General features: G+C 35.9%; 1 protein-coding gene across 1 annotated transcript in view; it reads left to right on the top strand.

Annotated features, from left to right (window-relative positions):
• The window catches only part of MAN1A1 (mannosidase alpha class 1A member 1), a 167302-nt gene that overhangs the window by 119282 nt on the left and 22127 nt on the right, over positions 1-25893 (top strand). Inside the window, exons 7-8 of the mRNA XM_039246038.1 lie at positions 19605-19728; positions 21641-21734. Coding sequence (XP_039101969.1) covers positions 19605-19728; positions 21641-21734 — 218 coding nt within the window. The remainder of the gene's footprint in view (positions 1-19604; positions 19729-21640; positions 21735-25893) is intronic.

Here is a 25893-nt window from a genome sequence, read left to right as displayed (position 1 = left end):
TTTGTTTTATTTTTTTGTTTTTTTTAATGTAGGTTAGTTAATATATAGTATAAAAATGATTTCCAGAATAGAAGTGATTCATCACTTATATATAACACCCAGTGCTCATCCCAACAAGTGCCCTCCTTAATGCCCATCACCCATTTAGCGCATCCCTCCACTCACTTCCCCTCTATCAAGCCCCCAGTCTGGTCTCTGTATTTAAGAGTCTCTTGTGGTTTACTTTCCTCTCTGTTTTGATCTTATTACCCTTCCCCTTTGTTCATCTGTTTTGTTTCTTAAATTCCACATGAGTGAAATCATATGATATTTGTCTTTTACTGACTTATTTCACTTAGCATAATACACTCTAGTTCCATCCATGTTGTTGCAAATGGCAAGATTTCATTCTTTTTTTAATGTTTATTTTTGAGAGAGAGAGAGAGAGACAGAGCATGAGTAGGGGAGGGGCAAAGAGAGAGAGAGGCATAGAATCTGAAGCAGACTGCAGCCTCTGAGCTGTCAGCACAGAGCCCACTCAGGGCTTGAACCCACCAGCCGTGAGATCATGACCCAAGCCAAAGTCGATCAGACACTTAACTGATTGAGCCACACTGGTGTCCCAAGATTTCATTCTTTCATTTGGGCCCCTTCCATACTTTGGCTGTTGTTGATCGTGCTGCTGTAAACAGGTTGCATGTGCCCCTTTGAATCAGTCTTTTTCTATGGGTAAATACCTAGTAGTGCAATTGCTGGGTTCTGGGTAATTCTATTTTTAATTTTTTGAGGAACCTCCATACTGGTTTCCAGAGTGGCTGCACCAGTTTGCATTCCCACCAGCAGTAAAAAAAAAAGTGTTCCCCTTTCTCTGCATCCTCGCCAACATCTGTTGTTTCCTGAGCTTTTAGTTTTAGTAATTCTGACTGGTGTGAAGTGGTATCTCATTGTGGTTTTGATTTGTATTTCCCTGATGATAAGTTATGTTGAGCATCTTTTCATGTGTTTGTTAGCCATCCGGATATCTTCTTTGGAAAAGTATTTATTCATGTCTTTTGCCCATTTCTTTACTGGATTATTTGTTTTTTGGGTGTGGAGTTTGAGGAGTTCTTTGTAAAAGATTTTGGATACTAACCCTTTATCTGATATGTCATTTGCAAATATCTTCTCCCAGTCCATCAGTTGCCTTTTAGTTTTCCTTCACTGTGCAGTAGCTTTTTATCTTGATGAGGTCCCAATAGTTCATTTTTGCTTTTGTTTCCCTTGCCTTTTTATACATGTTTAGTAATAAGTTGTTGCATCCAAGGTCATATAGGTTTTTTCCTGTTTTCTCCTCTAGTATTTTGATGGTTTCCTGTCTTATGTTTAGGTCTTTCATCCATTTTGAGTTTATTTTTGTGTATGGTGTAAGAAAGTGGCCCAGGTTCATTTTTCTGCATGTCGCTGTTCAGTTTTCCCAGCACCATTTGCTGAAGAGACTGTCTTTATTCCATTGGATATTCTTTCCTGCTTTGTCAAAGATTAGTTGACCCATGTTTGTGAGTCTATTTCTGGGTTCTCTATTCTATTCCATAGATTATGTGACTGTTTTTGTGCCAGTACTGTACTGTCTTGATGATTACAGCTTTGGAATATAGCTTGAAATCCAGAATTGTGATGCCTTCAGCTTTGATTTTCTTTTTCAACATTACTTCAGCTATTTGGGATCTTTTTTGGTTCCATATGAATTTTAGGATTATTTGTTCTAGCTGTGAAGAATGCTAGTGTTGTTTTGATTGGGATTGCCTTTTAATTCTTTGAATGTATTTAAATAGTTGTTGAAGTCATATTAAATCCAGCATCTAGACCCACTTAGAGTCTGTTTCTGTTAACTGCTCTTCTTGTGGAGTATAGGTCACATTTTCGTGTTTCTTTGCATATCTAGTAATTTTTGGCTAAATACTAGGTATTGTGGATATGTTTAGCAAAACTGGATGTATTATGTTCTTCTGAAAATTATTTTGTTGTTGTTGCTTAGCAAGCTGCTAACTCTCTTAGATTCAAGCCATAAACTCTGTCTCCCCTGCAGTGTGCAACAGCTGAAATTTCTGTTCAGTTTTTCAGTTTCCAGCTGTTGCTGTTTTGGTGTTTGTTTTTTTGTTGTTGTTTTTTTTTTAAATCTGGCCCCCTGGGGATCTTCTCTGAACCTCTGCAATTTAGCATTTGATCAAGGATTTGGGCAAAGTTTGTGGTAAGTCATCACCAAGCTCTGTCCTCTGATACATGACATCATTAAGCCTTTTGCTTTCTGCCTCCTAGTTAGGCATGGATACAGGAGTACCTGAGTCAGAAAAAGCGGTAAACTCACAACGTTCTTCTGGTTTCTTCCAGCTGTTTTCCCAGTGACCCACTGGTATCTTTTTAATGGTCCTCCAGGGATTTACACAGAGATTATATATATATGTGTACATATGTATATACACACACACACACACAAAGACGGAGGGAGCAGCTAGATTATGTATTGTAACTTCCTGGAGTATTTGCCAACCAATACCCTTCATAATTACTGGAAGCCAGAAGTCCCTCCTCTATTATAATAATGTTATAAAGAATTCTCCATATTATTAAGCACTGTCTTACAACATGATCTTTAATGGCTGCATACTATTGGATTTTTTAAATGTCTGTAAGTTTTCAACCCTTCTCTTGTTAGATAGCCAAGTTCGTTTCAGTCTTACACTAGTATAAACAGTATTTGAATGTACAAGCCATGGATTTACTTGGAGGTATAAATATTTATACTTGGGAATAAAATTATAATTATGTCTTTAGGATAGATTTTTAGATTTGGAATTTTTAAATTAGTGCATGTGAATATTATTTGATGCATTTTTCCAAACTTCCCTACAGAATGCTTGTGCCAGTTGTCAATACCACCTATGGAACAAGATCATTTATTTCCTTTCAAGTCACATAACTTTAAATATACTATTAGATTTTCTTTTTGCTAAGAGAGTTAGTTCTGAGTTCTTAAAAAAAAAAACTGTCTCTACATGCTATGCTTATGTTAGCAAAAGTCAGAGTTGTAATATGGTCACATAATCAAAATAGTAGAATGAGTAGGAGCTTTATTTAGTTTAATTATTAGGCTTTTATTTTAGTAATAAGAATACTTGAAAACGTTTTAAATTCTACTTTAGGGAACTAACTTTATTCAGATACTACTTAAGAATGAGTTTTTACTTATTCCCTCCCTTTTCTTTTTTTAAACCTGCTTTATTGAGATATAACTCACATACCATATAATTCACCCACTTAAAGTGTACAGTTCAGTGGTTTTAGTATATTCACAGGGATGTGCAACCATGATTTCCTTTCCTTTTGAATAATAAGATGAAAATAGAATCCTGGCAATTTTGTATGTGTAAAAGCATGAAAGACTAGTCATGATGAAGGAAGTTTCCTAGGCTAATGTCAAAATGGAGTCTAGATGGTTGGTGTTTTTTTGTCATTGTTTTTATTCTTAGAGGTGAAAGGAACTAATAAAACTAAAAGGACAGCAACCATCAAAATTTAAAAATAAACACTACAAACTTTTCATATTATATAAAGGTTATATTTCTCTTATGCTAGCAAAATATTACAGGCAAAAGAGCTCTGTAAAAAGTAATGATTCTTCATATTTTGAGGTTAGTTAATGAAACTTGAGTAAAGAGTAGGCATTAGATGATTTGAAGAAATTAATGTTCTTTGGTACCATATAATATGATCATATAGGAAGACTTTTCTGCTTTTTGGAGAGGAATGCTGAAATATTTAATAGCTTGATTTCTGTGATTTCTTTAAAATAATCCCTCCCTGGGGCACCTGGGTGGCTCAGTCGGTTAAGCGTCCGACTTCAGCCCAGGTCATGATCTCATGGTTCATGGGTTCGAATGCTGACAGCTCAGAGCCTGGAGCCTGCTTCAGATTCTGTGTCTCCCTCTCTCTGACCCTCCCCTGCTCATGCTGTCTCTCTCTCAGAAATAAATAAAACATTTAAAAAATAAAATAAAATAAAATAATCCCTCCCCAAATACTAATATGCTCACAAATAAGGAGATAGGTAAAGCAAATATGGCAATATAAATATTAATAGTGGTTAAATTTAGGTGGCAAGTGTATGAGTAAATCTAGATGCTTCTTGAACTTTTGCTTAACTTATATGTTTGAATTTTTCTATTAAAAACAAAGTTTTAAGAGATGAGCCTATGAGCATTCTAGATATGAAACAAGAATTGGTTTTTAACAGTGTTTAGTCTATTATTTATGTAAAAAGACTGAATATGATATTTATTCATATTGGTTACTATACACAAAAATATTCTTTGGAATGAGAATCAAGAAACAGATAATAATGATTATCTGTGAAGAAGAAAAAAATATGTAAAGAGCGAATGGGACAGGAATTGGAAGCAAAATTTTACTTTTTTATGCATTTTTACATGAAATACTTTATATCAAATAAAAATATATATTGAGAGAGTATTATTTTTAAGAATTGGATCCTTAAAAAATAGAAAAATAATTTTTCATCTTCAAAAGACTTTCATATTTTGATAAAGTATTGGGCTTGTAGACCTAGTAACCTTTGTTGATCTAGGCATTTAGAGTTCATCATTAGCATTAAAAACCAGAACTTGTTTTAATTAGTAGCAACTTGGAATTATTTTTATTTTTATCTCTTTATAGCACATTTGCACTGGGGAGTTTCATCATAAAGAAAAAAATATATTAAGAGTCTATTCTGTGTATATTATTCTTTTCTTAGAATATTGTATTGCTTCAAATAAATACTGATTTGTAATATCTCATTTTCACTGCTAATAAATTCCCTTTGCTCTCCTAGTCTCCAGAAATTAGCTAATTAACCCCTAACATATACAGGAGCATGAAAAATAACATGATATAATAAATGAAAAGTGTGACCCAAACATAATAAAAATAACCAACCTAATATGGAACCCCTTCCTGTGCCTGTCAATTAACCAAAAACTAGATGAGTCACTTAACCTTGCTGAGTCTGTTTCTTTTGGTAAACAGTAAGATAATAATACTACCTACATGGTTATTGAAAAAACATTAATTGAATTATATAAACAATCTCCTTACCTTCATGCCCTCATTTAAAAGAGGTACCTAATGGCTATGTTTAAAGTATGGATTACTAGTTAAGTCTGTGAGGAACTGTTTTTTTTGACATTGGTTACATTGGTTCATTTATTTACAGGTAATTCTAACAAGAACGAAATGTAAACAATTTTACCTACAAACAAGACATTATATGAAAGTAATTTTAATTAAATATAAAGTTTAGATTAATTTATAAAAAATTATTTTGTATGTCTTTTCAAACTTGCCAAGTAAAATAAGTCCCTGAGTTATCAAATCTTTACCCTTTCTTTAAACTTCCTGTTGGGTTTAATTCACTGATGCACAGTTGATTGGATCAGCAGCTATAGAAATCATAGTGTCTTTTGTGAGCATTACATATTATCTATAGTAAAGTAGTTGGCATAATGAGCAAGTCTGGGCAAGATAGATTTGTTTGGTAGGCTTTTAAAAATCATTCTAAAATGAATTTTATGGCAAAAGCCCTCTTTTGGCAGGAGATAATTTGAAAGAATAATCTTTGCTAATTTTCTATGCATATGAATATTCATAAGTAGGTGAATTTTTTTAAATGATGATTCATTAGGGACTCATAATTAATTATCTAGCTGCCTTACAGAAGGGATATGCTGTACCTGTACAAAACAGATTAAGATTTTATACCTTTGGGCAGGAAAAAAGTCACTGGACAGGAATTTTGTGCTCTTCCTAATTAACGTAGATAAAATGTCATTGGTCTGTGCAGCTGTCTCTTACTACTAGAAATATTTTTTAAATTATTTTTTTCTAGAAGACTTGTAAGACACGTTAGAGGTTTCTTGAAGTGCTACATATTTGGTAGTTGAACAGCAATTAAATTGCTGTAAGAAAGTTGGCTGTTAACAGTAGCAATTTGTTACATTTTTAACTCCTGGGAATGCCTTACGTTGTTTCAATATTACTTGTGTTATAATTTCTATCTCCAAGTGAACATTTGGCGAATTTATTTTTATTGAGTAGACATCTCTAAAATTGAAGAGAAAAACCCAAAACCAGATTTCTTTTGGTTAGCTAAATGTCAGTTGCTTAATGCAAAAGATAAAAATACTTTTCTGGGCTAAACTCTCTATAGTTTCAAAGCATTTCTATGTGTATTATTCCATTTGATCCTGTGCAAATCCTACAAGGTGGTTGCACAGGTATTATTTGTTTTAAATGTCAGGAGATTGCTGCCTCACAAAGCTTAAGGGACTTGACCAAGGTCACGGCTGAAAATTCTCTAAATGCATAAATAATGTTTAAAGATGATCTGGCCCATTCTCTCATTTACCTATAGCCTCTCTGTTGTCTGAGTTCTTCTGGATAAAATGCTCTCCATTTTTAATTAAATACAACCTTTTTTCTCCTCCCTTAATTAGGAAATACCAATGCAACTACTGAATCTCTATAAGGAAGAACTAAATCAGTTAACTTTTGCTGTAATTTCAAAAAAAAGAGAAAAATATTAAGAACTTAACTTTAGACTACTTATATATTCATTAGCTGTAATGAGCTAAGCTACTGAATAGGAGAGCCTAATAGAATTTTTTAAAAAGTGATAAATGATGTAAGAGACAAAAATATTTATAGTTTAAAAATATAATGTACTTAGCCCCTCTGGAAAACAGTGTGGAGGTTCCTCAGGAAACTAACAATAGAACTCCCCTATGACCCAGCAATAGCACTGCTAGGAATTTACCCAAGGGATACAGAAATGCTGACGCATAGGAGCACATGTACCCCAATGTTCATAGCAGCACTCTCCACAATAGCTAAAACATGGAAAGAGCCTAAGTGTCCATCAACAGATGAATGGATCAAGAAGATGTGGTTTATCTATACCATGGAATACTACATGGCAATGAGAAACAATGAAATCTGGCCATGGGTAGCAACATGGATGGACCTTGAGGGTGTTATGCTGAGCGAAATAAGTCAGGCAGAGAAGGACAAATATCATATGTTTGCACGTATAGGAGGATTAGGAGGAACTTGACGGAGGAACAAGGGGGAGAAGAAGGGCGGAAATGGTGGGGGAAAGGGAGAGAGGCAAACCATGAGAGACTCTTGAATGCTGACAAAAACTGAGGACTGATGGATGTGGGGGGGAGGGGGGATGGGCATGGAGGAGGGCACTTTGGGGATGAGCACTGAGTGTTATGTTGAAACTAATTTGACAATAAACTATTTGTAAAAAAAATATATATATATATATATAATGTACTTACCTTAATAATACTGTGATTTTCACTGATAATGTAAAGAAGATATTGCTCAGATTTTCATGATTTTTAAAACATAATCTTAGATAAGGAGGGGGAGACTTTTTAAACAGAGCACAGAACCCAGAACATATATAGGGGGGAAATGCAAAATGTTTACCAAATAAATACTAGTATAGGGGGAAAAATGACTAAATCAAAAGAAAAACAGCACCTTGGGGGAAAGAATTGTAGAACACAAGATGAATAAAAGGTAAATTTTCTTAATATGTAAAAATCTCATTCTAAGAGCTTTACTATAACTGAGAACGGTTAATGTGGCATGATTATAGTATTTAAAAATTAGAGAGGTCTACCTGTTTGTCAATAGAGGATTGGTTTAATTAAATGTGATTATCCATTTTATGAAATATTATTAAGCAGCTATTAAAAATTATTATCCTAGAAAGGTATCTGTGATGAGCTACTAATTGAAGCAAGTACCTTGCAAAGTAAAGTATATATTGTAATCCCATTTTATTGAGAAGAACAAATCCTCGATACATGTACATACCCATATGTTTGTATGCATATAGATGAGAACATTGGCTAACAAGTATTGGCAGGCAGGAGACATCTTAGGAGGGTAGGAATACAATATTAGCTTTTTCTCCATTCATCTTTGCATTGTTTTACTCATAATAGTACACATTTCTTAAAATTCATTTTGAAATTTATATAATTTTAATTGTATTTTTTTTAATTTATAAAAAGTAACCGAAGTGGGAGAGACAGTGACACCAATACATAAATGAGACAAGTTCATAAACATACACTTCTTAGAAAAAGATTGTGCACTGGCCATTGAACATCAGAAGTTCAAAAAGAGAAATGCAAATTAAAACAGCATTAAGGTGTTATTTTTTTACTTAGCAGATTGATCAAGTTCATGTTTCATATTTTTATTGAAGTATAATTAACATAGAACGTTATATTGGTTTCAGGTGTTAATGTAATGATTGAACATTTCTATACATTTCTCAGTGCTCATCCTCATCTGTCACCAAACAACATGTTCACAATCTTATTAACTTCCCTGTGCTTTACTTGTCTCCTCCATGACTTACTTATTTTGTAAGGGAAGTTTGTGTCTCTTAATCCTCTTTACCTTTTACACTCATCCCCTCACCCCTAAGGTTTAAAAAATTGATAAATGCCCAGAGTTAGCAGCTAGAATATTCTCATGCATACTCAGAGGGAATGTGTATGGGGGCAAACCCTTTAGAATGTAATTGGAAAGTGTTTATTAAACTTAAATACATACTTTATCGCCTGGTAATTCCACTTGTAGGATTTTATTCTGGGGACCTATTCATGAATGTACACCATTGTTTATAAATAGTGAAACTTGAGACCCAAAAAAAGATTAAATAAATCACTATAAACCCACGCACTGGAGTACTGTCCAACTGGAATGAGGCAGAACAACTAAATACTTTTTTTTTTGGCACACTTTGCAACATCCTACCTATTAGGGTACTCTCAGGAGACACAGGTTTTTGCTGATACATTCATTTTTTTTAATTTTTAAAAAAATTGTTAGTGTTATTATTTATTTCTGAGAGAGAGAGAGCGTGAGCAGGGGAGAGTCAGAGAGAGAGAGAGGGAGACACAGAATCGTAAGCAGGCTCCAGGCTCTGAGCTAGCTGTCGGCACAGAGCCCGACGTGGGGCTCGAACCCATGAACCCCGAGATCATGACCTGAGCCAAAGTCAAACACTTAATCGACTGAGCCACCCAGGCGCCCCTGATACGTTCATTTTTATCTCACTAGTCTCAGCTTGAAAATCTTCCCTCCAACATGGTCTTTCCAATAAGCTCATCAGAAGAAACTCTGTATCAGACTCTGTCACATCGTACTATTTTATTTTCTTCTTAGCGCTTAACATTACAGGATAATCGTGCCATTTTTCACACTGGCATCCTACTATTAAATGAAGTAGGTATTCTTAAATTCCAAGAATGTACATTTTCCCCATGGGATACAAGAGAACATTTTCATTTTGAATGGAGGGGTGGGGATAGCCCATAAACATTGTTATTGTTCTTAAATTGGCATTCGAGGAACAAGAAGGCACTCATGAAAGCTATAAGATTTATTTTATAGTGAGAGTAGCCTCAAATCCATAAAACCTTGGAATCCTTTTTCCAGGTCATTGCTTTATCTCACAGCAGTTCATTTCAGACCAGATCTATCTGGAAAGTCTGGTCTTAGTCTTACTTAGTCCTAGACTAATTTGTCCTAATTGAGGCCTCTCCCCATCCATTCCAGATTCCTCTATTTCTCAGAGATTCTTTTAATGACATCACCAAACCCCATCCTCAGTGCTTTAAGGACACTAGTGTTTAGGGCCTAATTACTACACAGAATTTTCTGGGCCAGCACTGTACCTTTACTGCAATGTAAAGCTCAGAGTCTATTAGCCAGAAGGTAAAAAAGGAAGGTATTTTTTCCTCTCTATTTTTTTCTTATAGGTGAAAGAGATGATTATCATTTCTAATTTCAAAACACTGTTTTGATGTTTTCGTTTTAGCATTTTATAATATTCTCTAAGAAAGTTACCAAAAGCTACAGTTTTTTGAGTTAGCACTCATTTATTTCCTTAAAGGTAAAATAAGAGTGATGGTATGGCCTCAAAATACTAATGTTTTCATTTTTGCATTTTACATAGGTAACACACATTAAATATTGTTTAATTATTTATGAGAGAGAGAGAGAGACAGAGCATGAGCAGAGGAGGGGCAGAGATAGAGGGAGACACAGAATCTCAAGCAGGCTCCAGGCTCTGAGTTGTCAGCACAGAGCCCAATGCAGGGCTCAAACCCACAGACCCTGAGATCATGACCTGAGCCAAAATCGGACACTTAACCCACTGAGCCACCCAGGTGCCCCTAAATAAAGATTTTTTAAAGCTATAGCTCTATCTGTCAACACTCATATATGTTCAGGATTTCTTCTAGATAATAGGTAGTTTTACTATCAAAGCCCCTCCAACCATTTATTTACTCTTTTGAAACATTTTTAAATTTCAGTATTAGCATTAAAAGGCTGCCAAAAGTTCAGACTATGTAAACTACGCATTTTAAGTATTCTCACTTCGTAAAAGTTAGTGTTACTATATTTTTCAGCATCTTTTTCCTATAATATAAAGAATCTTAATTGCTTGAATATGTATATATATACACGTAAGTTAAAGTGAAGCATAAAAGTGTCAATACATATAAAGTATTTTAATTATGAATAATAAACCTTGCTTAAAGTAATTCCTGAATTTTATAGGAAACACATTAATTACAGTAATGTTAGAAATGGATTGGGGTGCCTGGTTGGCTCAGTCGGTTAAGCATCTGACTTTGGCTCAGGTCATAATCCCACGGTTCGTGGGTTCGAGCCCCGCATTGAGCTCTGTGCTAACAGCTAGCTCAGAGCCTGGAGCCTTCTTACGATTCTGTGTCTCCCTCTCTCTCTGGCCCTCCCCTGCTCACACTATCTCTCTCTCAGAAATAAGTAAAAAAAACATTAAAAATTTTTTTCAAAAAAAGAAATGGATTAGTTGTTGAAAAATATAAATGCAGTTATCAAATTACTGTACCTGTGTGACTAGCTGTGAGGGTGGGGAGGGGGAAGGAGGTAAAAAAATAGAATTGTATCTCTGCCTTTAGATCTTACTCTCTAGCTAGGGAGATAAACAAAGTATGTAAAAATTTAAGTAACAGAGAAGATGTCGCAAGGCACCAGATAGCTAATTATACACAGGTGATTCTTTAGCACTGACTACATTTATATAAGGATGTCATTGAGGGCCAAACAGAACAAATGCTGATTTCAACCCAGTGGCTCCTATTCTGTTGAGGATACCTGCCTTTATTGTTGAGTCTTCCTCAACCATGTACTCTTCCTCTTGATTCTTATTGACCTCTTCATTCTCTTGTCATGATTTTTTCCTAATCTTTGTGTTCTTAAAACTTTAGTTGCCAAACTGTTTCATAACACAGTATACCACAGCCTCTAAACCATAAGTTGTAGGCAGAAGGCTGGAAAATGAGAATGAAGTAGTTTGATAGCTTTATTCTCCAGCATCTGTTCAGAGTAATCTCTGAATCTATTTGTTCTTACCACAAGCTATGCACACAATTTTGTTTGTGATACTTCTTACATAAATATTCAAAACCCAGAAAAACTACTATTTTAAATTATAAGGTGGTTTAATTAACTACCTAGTTTCTTTTGGTTGTTTAGAGTTCTATTAGATGTTAAAAGAAACAATCTGAATATACATGATGAACATTAAAAGAACCCATTAATTATTGGTCCTGATCACCTAGACTCCTCTATTTTCTTGAACTTTCTCCCTGTTAACTCATCATTTGGGTATTTGAATAGTATTTGTGGCATTTAGCTACATTTTCCCACTACAGCTTCCTTAATATAACATTTATCTTATTTATCTTGCTTTAAAAAGAATCTACTGCCCACTCTAAAGTATAGTGATAATTAATTTATTAAGCATTAGGGAATGAATCTTTCCCATTTACTCCCAAGTAGTTTAGTATCAGAAAAAACCTACAGCGAGGATCTGTTGAACTTGGTAATGAAATATCAATGTGGCTTATATGCCATACTAGTCAGAGGAAGCTGACTTTCTTTCATAAAAATTTAATTAGACCCATTTGATTTCTTTCTGAAGTCCTCTGAAGAATGCCCAAAGGAAAAACAAAAATGGTTCTCCAAAAACCTTTTTGCTTCTACTCAGGTGCCTGAACAAAAATCTAACTGAATTGCAGCTGATAACCCAGCCCTCCAAAATTTCAGAGCAAACCATCTTCACCATTAAGATGCTGGAAGGATAGGTAAATTGAAGCAATCTCCAGGTAAAGCCATACATCCCCCCCCTCCCCCAACATGCTCACTGAGAAACCCCATTAGTTCTTTTCAACTCCAGGGGTGCCTGGGTGGCTCAGTCAGTTGAGCGTCCAACTCTTGATTTTGGCTCAGGTCATGATCCTAGGGTTGTGGGACCAAGCCCCGAGTCAGGCTCCATGTGCTTGAGGCTTGAGATTATGTCTCTCCCTCTGTCTCTCTCCCCCTCTTACACTCTCTTGCTCCATCTAAAAAGAAGAAGAAAAAAAAGTATTTCAACTCTAAAGTCAGGAGATTCTTTAGTAAATTGAGGATTTTTGTTTCATTGATCCTTTTCTAAGCCTGTATTCCACATGAAATCATTATCACTCCCAAAACTCTTGCTTATAAATACTGTGCTTACAGAGAAAAGTTATCTGAAATTTAAAAATAAGGCAAAAAGGTGGATGTACTATCATGTCATGTTAGGGTAAAAGATTATCTAGAGGATTGTATTGAATTCAGAGCACTATATACTGTTGATAATGTTCTAGAGTTAATGAGGCTACATGTTCAATTGTAAAATTTTGATGAAATATAGATCTTGAAGATATGCAAATATTTTGTCTGGTGAAAAGATAATCTAAGAGTTACCATTTATGGCACCAGTGGACATGGCTTAGCATTGTAGATAGCCTAGAGGTGTTCTCCTAGCATTGCCTAAAAACAACCAGTTTCTCAAATGCTCCTTGATTGCTTTATTATCTTATTGGTTCCTTTATTAATTGAGTTCAATAAAATATTTGACATCTAAAAAACAAACAAAACCTTAGCGTGTTTCCTGTTGTGTTTGATGTTTACATTGCACAGTGACACATAGGAAGCTCTCAATAAATTATGATTGACTGACTGGCTCATTCTTACTTGACTTTGGCAAGATGTAGCCCCAAAGTACCTATGTTTTAACCTGTTGAGAAAAATCATTTAATCTTATACTCTTATACTTCAGAATTTCTGCCAAAAACTAACATTAGTTTTGGCATAATTGGTAGTGAACTGTTCTTTCCAATAGTAATTTTTCCATAGCCTGAGCTGTGTCTTAAGATCAGTGGTGCCAGACTTTTAGCTTTCATGGACCACATAAAATTTCCCTAATAATTGAGAGGCTAGCTTTAGGTTGCTAGTGTTTTATTTCATAAAAAAACAAATACCAAAAGAGAACCCTACTTAGTACCATCATTATTTTATTTAAAAAAAGGAAAAGCTTAACATCACAAAAGTAAGAAGGACATAAAGTGGAATAAAAGACAATCATATAAATGGAATAAAATTATGTTTTGTAATAATTTACCACCCTGTCCTTATTCTCAGTTCCTCATTTCTCAACTCTTAGAAATCATAACTTCAGATTACTTCAAGTTTGTGGTAGAAAACTAGTAATCAGACTAGAAGGGACCTTTTTCTTTAATTGTATATAAAAGGGCTTGTGTATGGTAACTCTAGATATCGGGTTTTATTATTTAGCTATAAGTTAGGGGTAGGAGCCAAAGACATAGACCTTTCACTATTTTTAAAATTTTATTAAATGAAGCATATATTTTTTTTTTAATGAAGCACATATTAAATAATTTTGTTTCTTGGCACTGACCTAGACTTTGGAATTTAGACTTTGGGTGCTATGCATAAGGCATCTTAGAATCTAGAAGGGAACAATCCTGGCTATCCTGCTTACAGAAAGAGAGTGAAGAACAGAATTTAAAGAACTGGAATCTGTACTGATTGCATTTATCTTGACCCATAGATGACCCATAGACCCATAGAATGAAAGGCAAAGAAACCAACATAGCCAAGTTTCACTGTAGTCTAGGATCTTAAGTGATGTCTTAGAATGATGATATGTGTTAAACTCTTATAGTGATGAGACAATTGTTCCTAAAATGTCTGGCAAATTAATATTAGTTGCCATTTCTGAAGATGGAATAGTGTATCTCCGGTTCTATCCTGAGGTTTATTAGAAAAGTGGCTATAAATGTTTATTTGGGGTTCCTGCCTCCCCAGTTGTAAAGGGCTTGATATAATGATTTACAGCAGATAAATTTAAAATATCCTAAGAGTTCTAGAGTCTACCAAATGTGGCAAGATATAATAGAAATAACTCTTTTAAGAAATAAGTCTGTAAACAGTAGACATTTATGCCTCCAATACACATTCCCAAATCCATCTTCATTATCAGTTTCAACAATTAAATTAACATCTTCCAGCTGGAATCTACGTAGACATTTTTGCATGAAAACTAGTTAGCTTTAAAAAAGAACTAGACCTACCACCAAATTATTTACATATTCTTTGGAGATTTAACCCACATGCTGCTGTTCAGAAGCAGTAAAGCATGAATAGTGAATTAATTCAATCAAATGGCTGCCCTTTATTAGGCATCATTTCCCTGTGGATAGCCCTTAGGGAAGTATTCCTTTCCAGTTGAATTTTGTATGGATGAGCTACAATAGAACCTGGCCTATTCCTAGAATGCCAGTCCCCTGGAATTATTAGTCCAACTCTCAGTGAAGTCTTAGACTACAAACTTGAAAGATCAGCACTGTGTGAATCTGTTCAGGAAGGAGTCATTTGTAATAAGTGTAGCTGAAATTGCTTAATCTCAAAATCAATTAGCTTTGGGAATACAGTTAAATGAAACAATCATTCATGAACTTTTCTAATTATTCTTTCCTAATTTGTGCTAAAATCCAAAAGGAATAATACTGGATTATCTGCTCTTCTGAATTAAATATCCCTGTGTGCCCCTCTATTTGCATGCATAAGTAAGGCTTTACCATAATGTACAGAATGTGGGGATTTTTTTCTTCCAGAACTTGTTAACTCCATAGCCCAAAGGAATAACCTGTATTCTGGACTTTGAACTTGAAGGGCGTTTGTTTACTGATCAGCTAATCAGAAATTATTCAGGCAAGAATGCTCAAGACAATTGTTTATTGGCCCATTTCCCATTGTGCATAGAACAACAGCAAGCATCAAAGAAGAGTAGACTGAAAGTCATAGCTAATCAAGACTGCATAACTGTTTAATACTTTGTTTATATATTCATCTGGCAATTTTTTAGAATCATTTGTAAATGCTTTATTTGTTGCATTTGATTATAGTAAATAGCCAAATGTATTTCTTAAATACCTAAACTATATCTGGGCAAACATATCACTTTGGGTACCTCAATTTAAGATTATTTTGAAGAGATATACGCCATCAATCCAGAACAACCCTCCAGCTACTGGATTCATTACAAGCTCTAGGAGGAGTTAGCATCTCTCCCATAGGATTCAAACATGAAGAGAATAGCAATATTAGAATGGTAATTCCTTTCTCCGGATATTAACCATTCCCAGGAGAGAGGGGGAAAAAAAGCATTATGCCCACTGCTTATCAGAGCTATGAGGTCAGTAAATAATTATACCTTCATGTTTAGTGCAATAGGATGTGGAAGTATATTACCACTGCTAATAAACTACATTCAAGGTGTACTCTCTAAAGCAACAGAATAGCATTTCACATTTTTAAAAGAATCATAGTGACTCAGTTTTTAAAGACATGTTTCTAGCTGTAATTGCCAAAATCAGTTATTTTTGTTGTGATGTTTTATCTTTAAGGAATTATTACCTTTATAGAATACTGAGAATTTTAATTAAAAAGAATTTTTTTCAATATATTGAAAGATATGTATTAAATAATGCTCCAATTTAAAATGGAAGAACTGGGGCGCCTGGGTGGCTTAGTCGGTTAAGCGTCCGACTTTCGCTTAGGTCATGGTCTCACGGTTCGTGGGTTTGAGCCCCGCGTCGGGCTCTGTGCTGACTGCCAGCTCAGAGCCTGGAGCCTGTTTCAGAGTCTGTGACTCCCTCTCTGTCTGACCCTCCCCTGGTCATGCTGTCTCTCTCTCTCTCTCCTAGAAATAAATAAAACATTTAAAAAAAATAAAAAATAAAATAAATAAAATAAAATAAAATGGAAGAACTGGGGTCTGGAGGAAACAGAAGTAAGTGAAATTAAATAATACAAAAGTTTGAAGTTCTGTTCCAGGATTCTTTGAACTGCACACTTGGCAGCTTCCCAAATCATGTTAATTGCCTTTTTGTGTATACATTTCCATATGCTGACTCATCGTTTTGGCTTAAAATGCAATCATTATAACAAGATTGGGAATATTTAAGTACTCTTCCCTTTTATGCCTACCTGATGGAACTAATAGTTTCTGAACACAAACTGTTATTTTGTTTTTAAATATTTTTCTGAAGTATTATTAGTGTTTATAAAATAGATAAAGATAAAATAAAGAACACTATGACTGCCGTTAAAATACTGTGATAATGGAACTGAAATTAAAGACGTTTTAAATCTCCTGCTCTCTCAAATGAGATTGATCTTGACCCAGAGGTCTAGAAAGCTTTAGTGTTTGGAATCAAAGGATGCCCAGAGTATCCTGACCCTTAGATCAAATGAGTAGAACTCTTTCTGCACTCATTTCCCTTTGTCATAAACCCAACATTTTGATGTCAAACGCTCATTGTTTGTATATATCAGTTAAGAAATTAGAGTCATCTAAATATATTGATTCCTCAGTAGACATAGAATTTAGAGACATGAAGACCTTAGAAATCATTCTATAAGTGTCCAAAACTGGTTCTGATTCAGTACAAATTTGCTCTGCAAACAGGCAGCTATTTCCCCCAGTACACACCTATTGTAGCTGTAATGGCCTATGGTGTGTTACCCATACTCTTCCCTAGGCCAGTCTCTTGTCATTCATTGCAGCTTTGCCTAAGAAAAGGCAAGTGACCTTATTAAATATCTAGATATAATGATGCTCTCTCTGAGTTCTTAAAATCCTTTTCTCACTTACACTTAACAGCTAGCACAAATATTGATCTTACAATTTTACTGAAATACATTAATTCTATAGGTGGAAAGAATAGTAACCAAAGCCATTCTTTCATATAAACATACCATGTATTCTAAACCCAGCTTTCTTCCTATTGGCGTGACATATCCTTTGAACTGTTCTTGCTCCCCATATAATTAAACAGTGATAGAGAAGTGTGCTGATTTCCTTCTGATATGAATGTGCAAAAAGGAGAAAGAGGGAATATATATAACCCTTTTTAAATCTTAACTTCTTTAACATATTGAAATTTTTTCAGTGTATCTCTTAACCACATTAATAGCAGGGAACAAATGCATGAACACAAAAGTAATTTGAATTTTAGATTAGTACATATATACTATTTGAGTTTGCCAGGTGAGACTGCCACCACACCCTCAAACCCTGAACTGGAAAGAACCAGTCTTTGAAGTCCTGGAAACTGGGCTGTGTTCCTAGCACATTGTCTTTTTCCCTCTCCAGGACAAAGTCCTCATACCCCCCTTACTTTGATATTGTGGCTTTGATTTTAATAGTTTCTTTAGAACATAGAAATTTATAGTTTTGCTTCATTAGGCTTATTGACTTTGGTCGGTGATAGAATGGTTGGAATTAAAAAATATATGAAAACAAACTAATGACCAATTACTATGTGTACTTGCCATATGTTAATAAAATTTGAAAGTAGTTGTTCATTCTATTTGGATGATTGGCTATTCCTTTCATCTTAGCCAACCATGAAAATAGAAACTGATTTACATTCCCAGAACTTAATAAATGCAAGGCATTTTTAAATAAATAAATGTGTGATTTTCAGACCTCTTTTATTTCTGTTTACTTTTTTATTATGTTTACTATAAATCTGTGTTAGAAGATAAAATCTAAGTTTTGCTCTAAAAAGAAACAGAGGAAGAGTGAAGCCAGCCTAGAATTTTAGAGACCAGTTGTCCTTACTGTTTTCCTTTTCTTCAACATTACCGAGCAGCCCTCCAACAGAGGTTAAGACAGCTGGAAGCATTTACCCAGGATTGCAAATGATCTAAAGCAAAAAACAAACAAGGGAGGAAATCTAGGGGACACCAAGAACAGTATTCAAATGGAGCCAACTGGGAAAGGGAGGAAAGTGAGAAATCTACAAGTCTCCAAGACCTGGCCCCAACTGAACTTCATTGCCTTCTCTTCCCTCTACTCACCAGTATCAGAAACTTCTTCCAGTTCCTGGCTAGCCCTTCTGTGTGCTCTCAACATGCAGCTGCTCCCTCTCACCATTCTTCCCTCACTAATTCTTATTCATTCCTCAAGGATCACTCAGGAGTCTGCTCCTTAAGACATCTTCTGTGCCCACCTGCCATGTAGGATTATATGTGCTGGCTCTAGGTTCTCAGAGAATTTTTCACACATTTATCCTGGCACTTACTATATTTAATTGGAATTATCTATGCTTACGTCATTCTCTCATATTATACTATACAGTCTTTAAGGAAAGACTGATTATACTCATCCTTTAACCCAATGCCATACATAGTCTCTGGCAAATGGTAGGCATTCAGTAAATCTACATTTGAACTAAAACCAAAATGTGGGTTTTCAGCTTTCTGCAAGGGGATTTATTGGTCAAATCCTTGACTTGATTCTTTATTTTAAATATCACAGAAGTCTTGATGTTCTAAGTGGTGGTTCAAAAATACACTGTACCCATGAGTATGGCCATGTCTCCAAAGCTATTTTATGTGTATTGTGTGTTATGTATATTTAGGACTAACTCTTTTTTAAAAACCATTTCTCCAAGATGAGCCATAGGCAATAATTTTTGAAGTTCATGCCTTTTGGCCTCTTTCAGATTTGAATTACACAATTGTGTTGAACATAGATTAAATGGGTCAGAGAATAAGTGAATGCTCTGGAAAATATACTTAGAAAATAGGTAAAATAGTGGAAGGAAATACAAAAGAAAGTAGTAAGTGGAGGGAGGGTTTGGGGAGAGATACGGTGAGTTTATGACCAACAAGTCAATGAAATTTATATCAAAGAAAAACTTTAAATATAATTTGAATGTCTGTAATAGTCCATGGCATCTCAGACTGAAATTAATTAAAATGTTGGAAGGCTGTATGTAGGATTTGGGACATGTTGGGGGTGTTTTATATTCAACTTGGAATGGGTATGTAGCCCTCTATGGCACCTGTACCTTCCAAAATATTTGTCTATTCATCAACAGCAAGCACATAGCAACTTTTTTCTGACTTAATGTCAGTCTTCAATTTGTATATGAGTCAATGCCTGAAACCAACAGCCAAAGCCAACAATGCCGGATACTTTTAAATATCCAGAGTGGACTATTAGCTGAGATGCCATTATTCAAAAACTGTCTCTTTCACTTCTGTTATTTAGAGCTGCAAAAATTGGCATTAGTCTGACCCATAACTCTTCAATCTCTTCTCTTTTTTAGTGGGATTGGAAGGAACTGGCCCTGGGCCTCAGGAGGCAGCAGTATTTTGGCAGAATTTGGAACTCTGCATTTGGAGTTTCTACACTTGAGCCACTTATCAGGAAACCCCATCTTTGCTGAAAAGGTGAGATTCTCCAATACATCTTGCATTGCAAAGCTGCACTTGTGAGAAACAATATCCTCTCCTGGAAGATTTAGTAATATTGGATGTGGAAAAGAACAACCAAGTTTAATATAGTTCTTTATGATGTTTTGTTACATGCAGCATTTCATTTTACCAAACAGTAATCGCGCAGCCTTTTTATGGCACCTTCTAACTCTGTGTGAGGCAGCCTGGGATACACATCTGCTTGTCTACACCTCAAGCCAGTCTCTTCACTTCTCTGAATTTTTTCCTTATTTAAAGATATATAATGTTGTATGGACTATATGAACCACGTATGTGAAAGACTTTTTAAATGCAAAGTATGATTTAAATTTGAGGTAGCAATTGAATCTATCTCTAATTTTCAAGATACAAACCCACAGATATTTGGGTAAATTTATATTCACTCCACCACTTCTGCCCTAAGCTTTCACCCCAGCTCTCAGCTCCCCTTTACAGCAAAATTCCTTGGGAGGGGTGTCTCTGTCAACCCCTCTTCTTGTGTCCCACTCTCTTGAACACTTTCCAGTCAGCTTTTGTCCCTGCCACACCCATGTCAATGACCCGTGAGCTCCACATTACCAGGTCTGGTGATATTCTCACCTCCTGTCTCCATTACCCTCTTGGCATCTGACACACTCGGTCACTTCTTCTCCATGAGACATTTCTCCATGAGATACTATAGGCTTATGGTGCTACCTGGTTTGCCTCCTTCCTCAATGGAATCCTCCTTCTCAGCCTCCTTTGTTGGATCTTCCTCAGCACCCCAACCTCTAAATATCAGAAAATTCCAGGACTCAAACCTGGGCCTCCTTTTTATATTCATTCTCTATAATATTTCATCCAGTCTCATGGATCTACATACTGTCTATGTGCTCTTGACTCCAAGTTTGTAATTCCATTCCCAATGTGTCCCAGACTTTCTCTCCAACATTTCCACTAAGAGATCTAAAAGAGAACTACTACTTTAAAAATGCCTTGGACTCAGCCCCCAGACCTGTTTCTGCCTCAGTCTTCACTATCTGGATGAATGAACGTCAGTTTACCGAGTGGCTCAGACCACGAATCTGAGGTCATCCAGGCTCCTCTCTCTTTGGTAGACCTTAGGTCAAATCCATCAGGAAATGCTTTGGCTCTGTCCTGTGACTCTGCTGCCACCCTGTTCGAGGGATCTATCTTTTCTCACTTGAACTCTGCAATAGCACCAGTACGCCCATCCTGCAAGAACACCAGACTTCAGTGGCTTCCCAGCACACTCAAAATAAAATAAGCCCTCATTTTGGCCCACAAGGCTTGCATGATACGGCCCTGGTTACCTTTCTCCTCCACTCTCTGACATTCTCCCCTTTGCTTCCTCACCTCCAGCTTTAGTGGTCTTGCCAAACCCACTCTCTCCTCAGGGCATTTGTACTTGCACCTCCCTCTGCCTGGGTTACTCTTCCTCCAACTTTCCACATGGTTGTTCCTTTCCTTCTTTAAGTTCCTGCTCAAATCCCCTCACGTTAGCCTCCCCAGCCGTCCCTAACTAAGCGTGCAGCCTCACCACCTCACACCACTCTGTCTCATTGCTCATTGCTCTCTATAATTTTTTCACAGTATTTATCACCACCTGACATATTTATGTTTATTATTTGTCTCCTCCCACAAGAAGGCAAATTCCAAGAGGGTAATGCCTTTTTTATCCACTGATATATCCCTAGTTCCTTCTCTGGTATCTGGCAGATCAGTGTGACTGTATTCCCTTACTGAGATTATTTTTGTAAGCCAGTGGTGACTATCTGTGTTCTGATTCTATATTCTTTCCTAACGTGGAAAAAAATGGAACGAGAGAGAAAATGGCACCAAAATTGTTTTTTAGGTTTTCATAGTAACATTTCATTTTCTGTTGTAGGTAATGAATATTCGAACAGTGCTGAACAACCTGGAAAAACCACAAGGCCTTTATCCTAACTATCTGAATCCCAGTAGTGGACAGTGGGGTCAATGTAAGTCAAAAGATTAGAATCGTTTAAGCTCTTTATGGTATCCAGCACTGTTCTAGGAACAGAGAGAAGGAGCACAGAAGAGCACAAATCTTATTGAGGAATGTTTCAGAAAGGAGAAAGCAGACATGGTTCCTTTCATACATCTGTGGTAAGACAGACTGTAAGTGTTACTGGGGAACTAGATAGCTTATTTTTCCTGGGTAACTGTGAGCATGATGACATTGTAAGCATACTTAAATTATTAATCAGGAAGGGAAGATCTGATCAGGTTGTGTGGGGATGTTAACCTATAACAAGCTGGTCACATGGAGAGAAGAAAAAAATTGTTCCTTTGTGCTATTAACTATCAGCTTTTTGCACAAGAATAGCTAGATCATTTGTAGCATTTTCTTTTTTTTCTTTCTGGCTACAAGATGAGAGAGGAACCTGAATCTTTAAGGGTTAGGAAATTGAAAGAGCAAACAGGGTGTTTTCTCTACTTAATTTTAATCCAGCAGATAAAGGTTCCTTCCCAGTAGAATCATCTTCAGATTAGGAGAAAGTATTATGAATGAAGCCCTCACTTCAGATCCCTTAGGGACGTTGATCAGTTGTATGAAGATTCAGAGTAGTTGAAAGAAATGTTCTTAAGTTGATTTGGAAGAAAAAAAGGTAGATTAACGTGGCAACTAAGAGCAAGCACAGAATACTAAGTGAGGTGCCTAACTGCGCTGGGGATGTTAGCAGTGCCTTACAATTTTATCCTAACTTGAGTATTTTCTTTATATTTAAAATTATATTCTTAGATGATTATGCCTCACTGTCACTTTAGAAGTACTTTTCTCAAAGAATAATTTAGTGGGGAAAAAATGTGCTAAAATCTGTGTTTGTAATACTTGTGGAAGACAGGCATCTCCATGCTGTTGAGCCCACAAGACCATAATCAAGGACTTACCCTAAGTGTGGTCTGCATATACTGGATGTCCCTGAGACCTTTCAGGAGGTCCACAAGGTCAGAGCTATTTTTATAATAATACTAAATCTTTCTGCCTCCTTTACTGGCATTTGCACTTCTATTGCAAAAGCAACAGTGGGTAAAACTACGGAGGCCACAGAGAGAACCATGGTAGAGGAGCCAGAGAGTACTGATCATCATATTCTTCATTGACAATAAGAAATAAAAATATGCCAGAGTCACTTGTGAATGTTTTTAATGAAAAAAATCATTTGTTAAATTTATTTATGTATTTTGAAAGAGATGGAGACAGCACAAGTGAAGGAGGGGCAGAGAGAGTAGGAGACCGAGAATCCCAAGCAGGCTCCTCACTGGCAGCACAGAGCACATGAGGAACTCGAACTCACAAACCGTGAGATCATGACCTGAGCCGAAATTGCCAGTTGGAGGCTAAACCAACTAAGCCACCAAGACCCCCCTAATGAAAAGAATTATTTAGTCTGGTAAATCTCAGCCATTGAGTACGCTTCTTTGCTGCATAATAGAAAATAGTGTTTGCCACATAGAAAAGCACTTGTGTGATTGTTCAAGGTGCAGGCTGAACCAGCCATCAGTTGCTTCATGCATTACCATTTTTCCTTGAAAGAACAACTGAAGACAAACTTTGGTTATTTGAAGTTGGGTGATTGGTAGACATGTTCTCAAAAATGAGCCTGTCACTTCAAAGAAAACTGATGGTGTCTGTGCCATGACAGAATTTGAGTTTCTAAAAGAAAATTAGAATTTCAGGAAATGTGCATATATGCCACCATGACCTTGATGCCTTTAGCCAATACTTAAAGAATGAGATTGTTGTTCATATTAACAAATGCGGTTTTTGATACTGTATAATGAACTGTGTCAGCATTTGGAAGATGTGCATAATTCAGTGAACCAGCGTTTTCCAAATGACTAATACATGCTATTACAAAATCATGTGAGAAAGAAGATCCATTCAAAGTGCAAGATAGACCAATGGATTTTAATGTAACAGTACAAAAATTCATTGATGTGATTTCTAATTCCACCTAACAACCAACCTGTAAAAATTTTATAAACTTTGGGGGTGCCTGGGTGGCTCAGTTGGTTGAGCGTTTGGTTTCAGCTTGGGTCATGATCTCACGGTTCGTGGGTTCGAGCCCCGCATCGGGCTCTGTGCTGACAGCTCAGAGCCTGGAGTCTGTCTTCAGATTCTGTGTCTCCCTCTCTCTCTGATCCTCCCCTGCTTACGCTATCTCTCTCTCTCTCTCTCTCTCAAAAATAAATAAAAAACATTTAAAATTTTTTTTAACTTTAAAAAACCATTTGGCAAATTTTTAACATCAAAGAAAAATATCCACACTTATCTGAAAAGATTCTTAAAATACCCTTGCCTTTTTCCAGCTGTGTGAGGCTGAATTTTCTTTGTGTATTTCCACCAGAATGACATATAGTAGTGGATTGAATATACAGAAGATACAAAAATCCAGGTGTCTTCTAGGACAGCAAAAATTGAAAAGATTTGCAAAAAATGTAAATCAGTGCCAGTCTTTTCACTCTTTTTTTCTTTTGTAACATATAACATGTTTATGAAAAAACTTTGTTAATATAATGGTTGTATTATTATTTTAAATGAATAAAATATTTTTAATTTAAATATTTTAAATCTAGTTTCCAATATGTTAGGTATTTATAGAAATTACATAAACAAGTTATTTGGAGTATTTCTTAATTTTAGGAGTGTAAAAGGGTGCTGAGACTAAAAGTTTGAGGACCATTAGAGTATTTGAAATAAAATAGAATTTGAGTGGCTTTCTGAGTACAAGGGCCAGAAAAGATTCTCTAAAAGGACAGTTTTAGCATATCCTTCTCATGAATGATTTTAAAAATTGAAAAGAAAAATTATCTTTGATTGTTTTCTTTCTGTGATTTAGAAGTCACCGTGAGGAGGGACAAAAAGTATTCACTTGTACTGGAATAGTCTGGCTTCACCTTCTACGTTACCAATATATTGTGTGTTTGGCCATGTTTCCTGGTACAAAAAGGCCCTTTATATTTGGATTGCTCATGGGGCAATTTCCTGATGGCAGACAAATAGGGATAATGAGTCTCATGTCCGTTCCGCCGCCTCTACCTCCATCCTGTGTTCCAGCCACAGGGAGACTCATTTGTTTTTTTCATTCTTTTTTTTTTTTCTTCAAGATTTTATTTCCTTTGAAGATATATCCAGAAGTGGGATTGGTGGATTATATAATACACTGTCTTCCATATGGCTGTACCAATTTACTTTTCTACTAACAGTACATAAAGGTTCCTTTTTCTTTATATTCTAACCAACACATACCCTGGACTTTTTTTTTCCTTCATTCTTTAATCAAGGCTCGCTTGGCCATATCCAGGTCTTGGTTTGTGCTGTTTCCTCAGCCCTTTTACTTCTCTTCTGACTTTACCAAGGTCCAGCTCAATTGCCTTTTCTTCTGGGGGACCTTCTTCTTCAAGACCCTGGTTGGAATTTGTTAGCACTCACTTGCCTCCTCCTCACACCCTTCTTCTCCTGCCCCAACACTTTGGGTGTTTTCCTATCATTGTCTTTTTCAAAATGATTTGTATACATCCTCGTCTCCTAGGAACCAGAACTTTTGAGGCCAGTGACTTTGCCTTAGTGATATTTGTTACCCCAACACACTATATCTTGCACCTAGTAGGTGTTTGCTTACTTGAATTTTGTGAATCCTCATGTACTGTGCATCCAGTCTCAGTTTCTTTCTGTCTCTGCTTTTAATAATGGTTCTATTTATTCTCCTTTAACAGTTGCCCCTGCTCCTCAGTTGTGGCTTAGACAGCATCAGATCCTGGTCACTGAAATATAAAGAGATCATGCAACTATTGAGGCATTTGTGGGACTCTGTATCTATAGACAGAACAATTGTCATTCGTCTTTCATTAATATACATATAATGTCCCTTGCATCATTGGGGGAATGCTTTGAGAAGTTCAGATTCAGATGAACTATACAAATTATTAAAAATTAAAGATACTGAGTATTTAATCCTTTTGGACTTGATTCTTTTGCAACTTGTTTTGTTTTATATCGTTAAATATTAGGAATCCTTTTATAGGAACTATTCCTCTTGGGAAGGAAAGAATAAACTGCTTGCTATAGAGAAGACCATAATATTTGAGCGACCGTAGTACACATTGCCTTTA

The sequence above is a fragment of the Hyaena hyaena genome, unplaced genomic scaffold (genome assembly GCF_003009895.1).
Source record: "Hyaena hyaena isolate Hyena2069 unplaced genomic scaffold, ASM300989v1 scaffold_279, whole genome shotgun sequence".
In the NCBI taxonomy this organism is placed as follows: Eukaryota; Metazoa; Chordata; class Mammalia; order Carnivora; family Hyaenidae; genus Hyaena; species Hyaena hyaena.
Note: the sequence above shows the minus strand (reverse complement) of the source record. Positions and strands in the feature narration are given on the sequence as shown.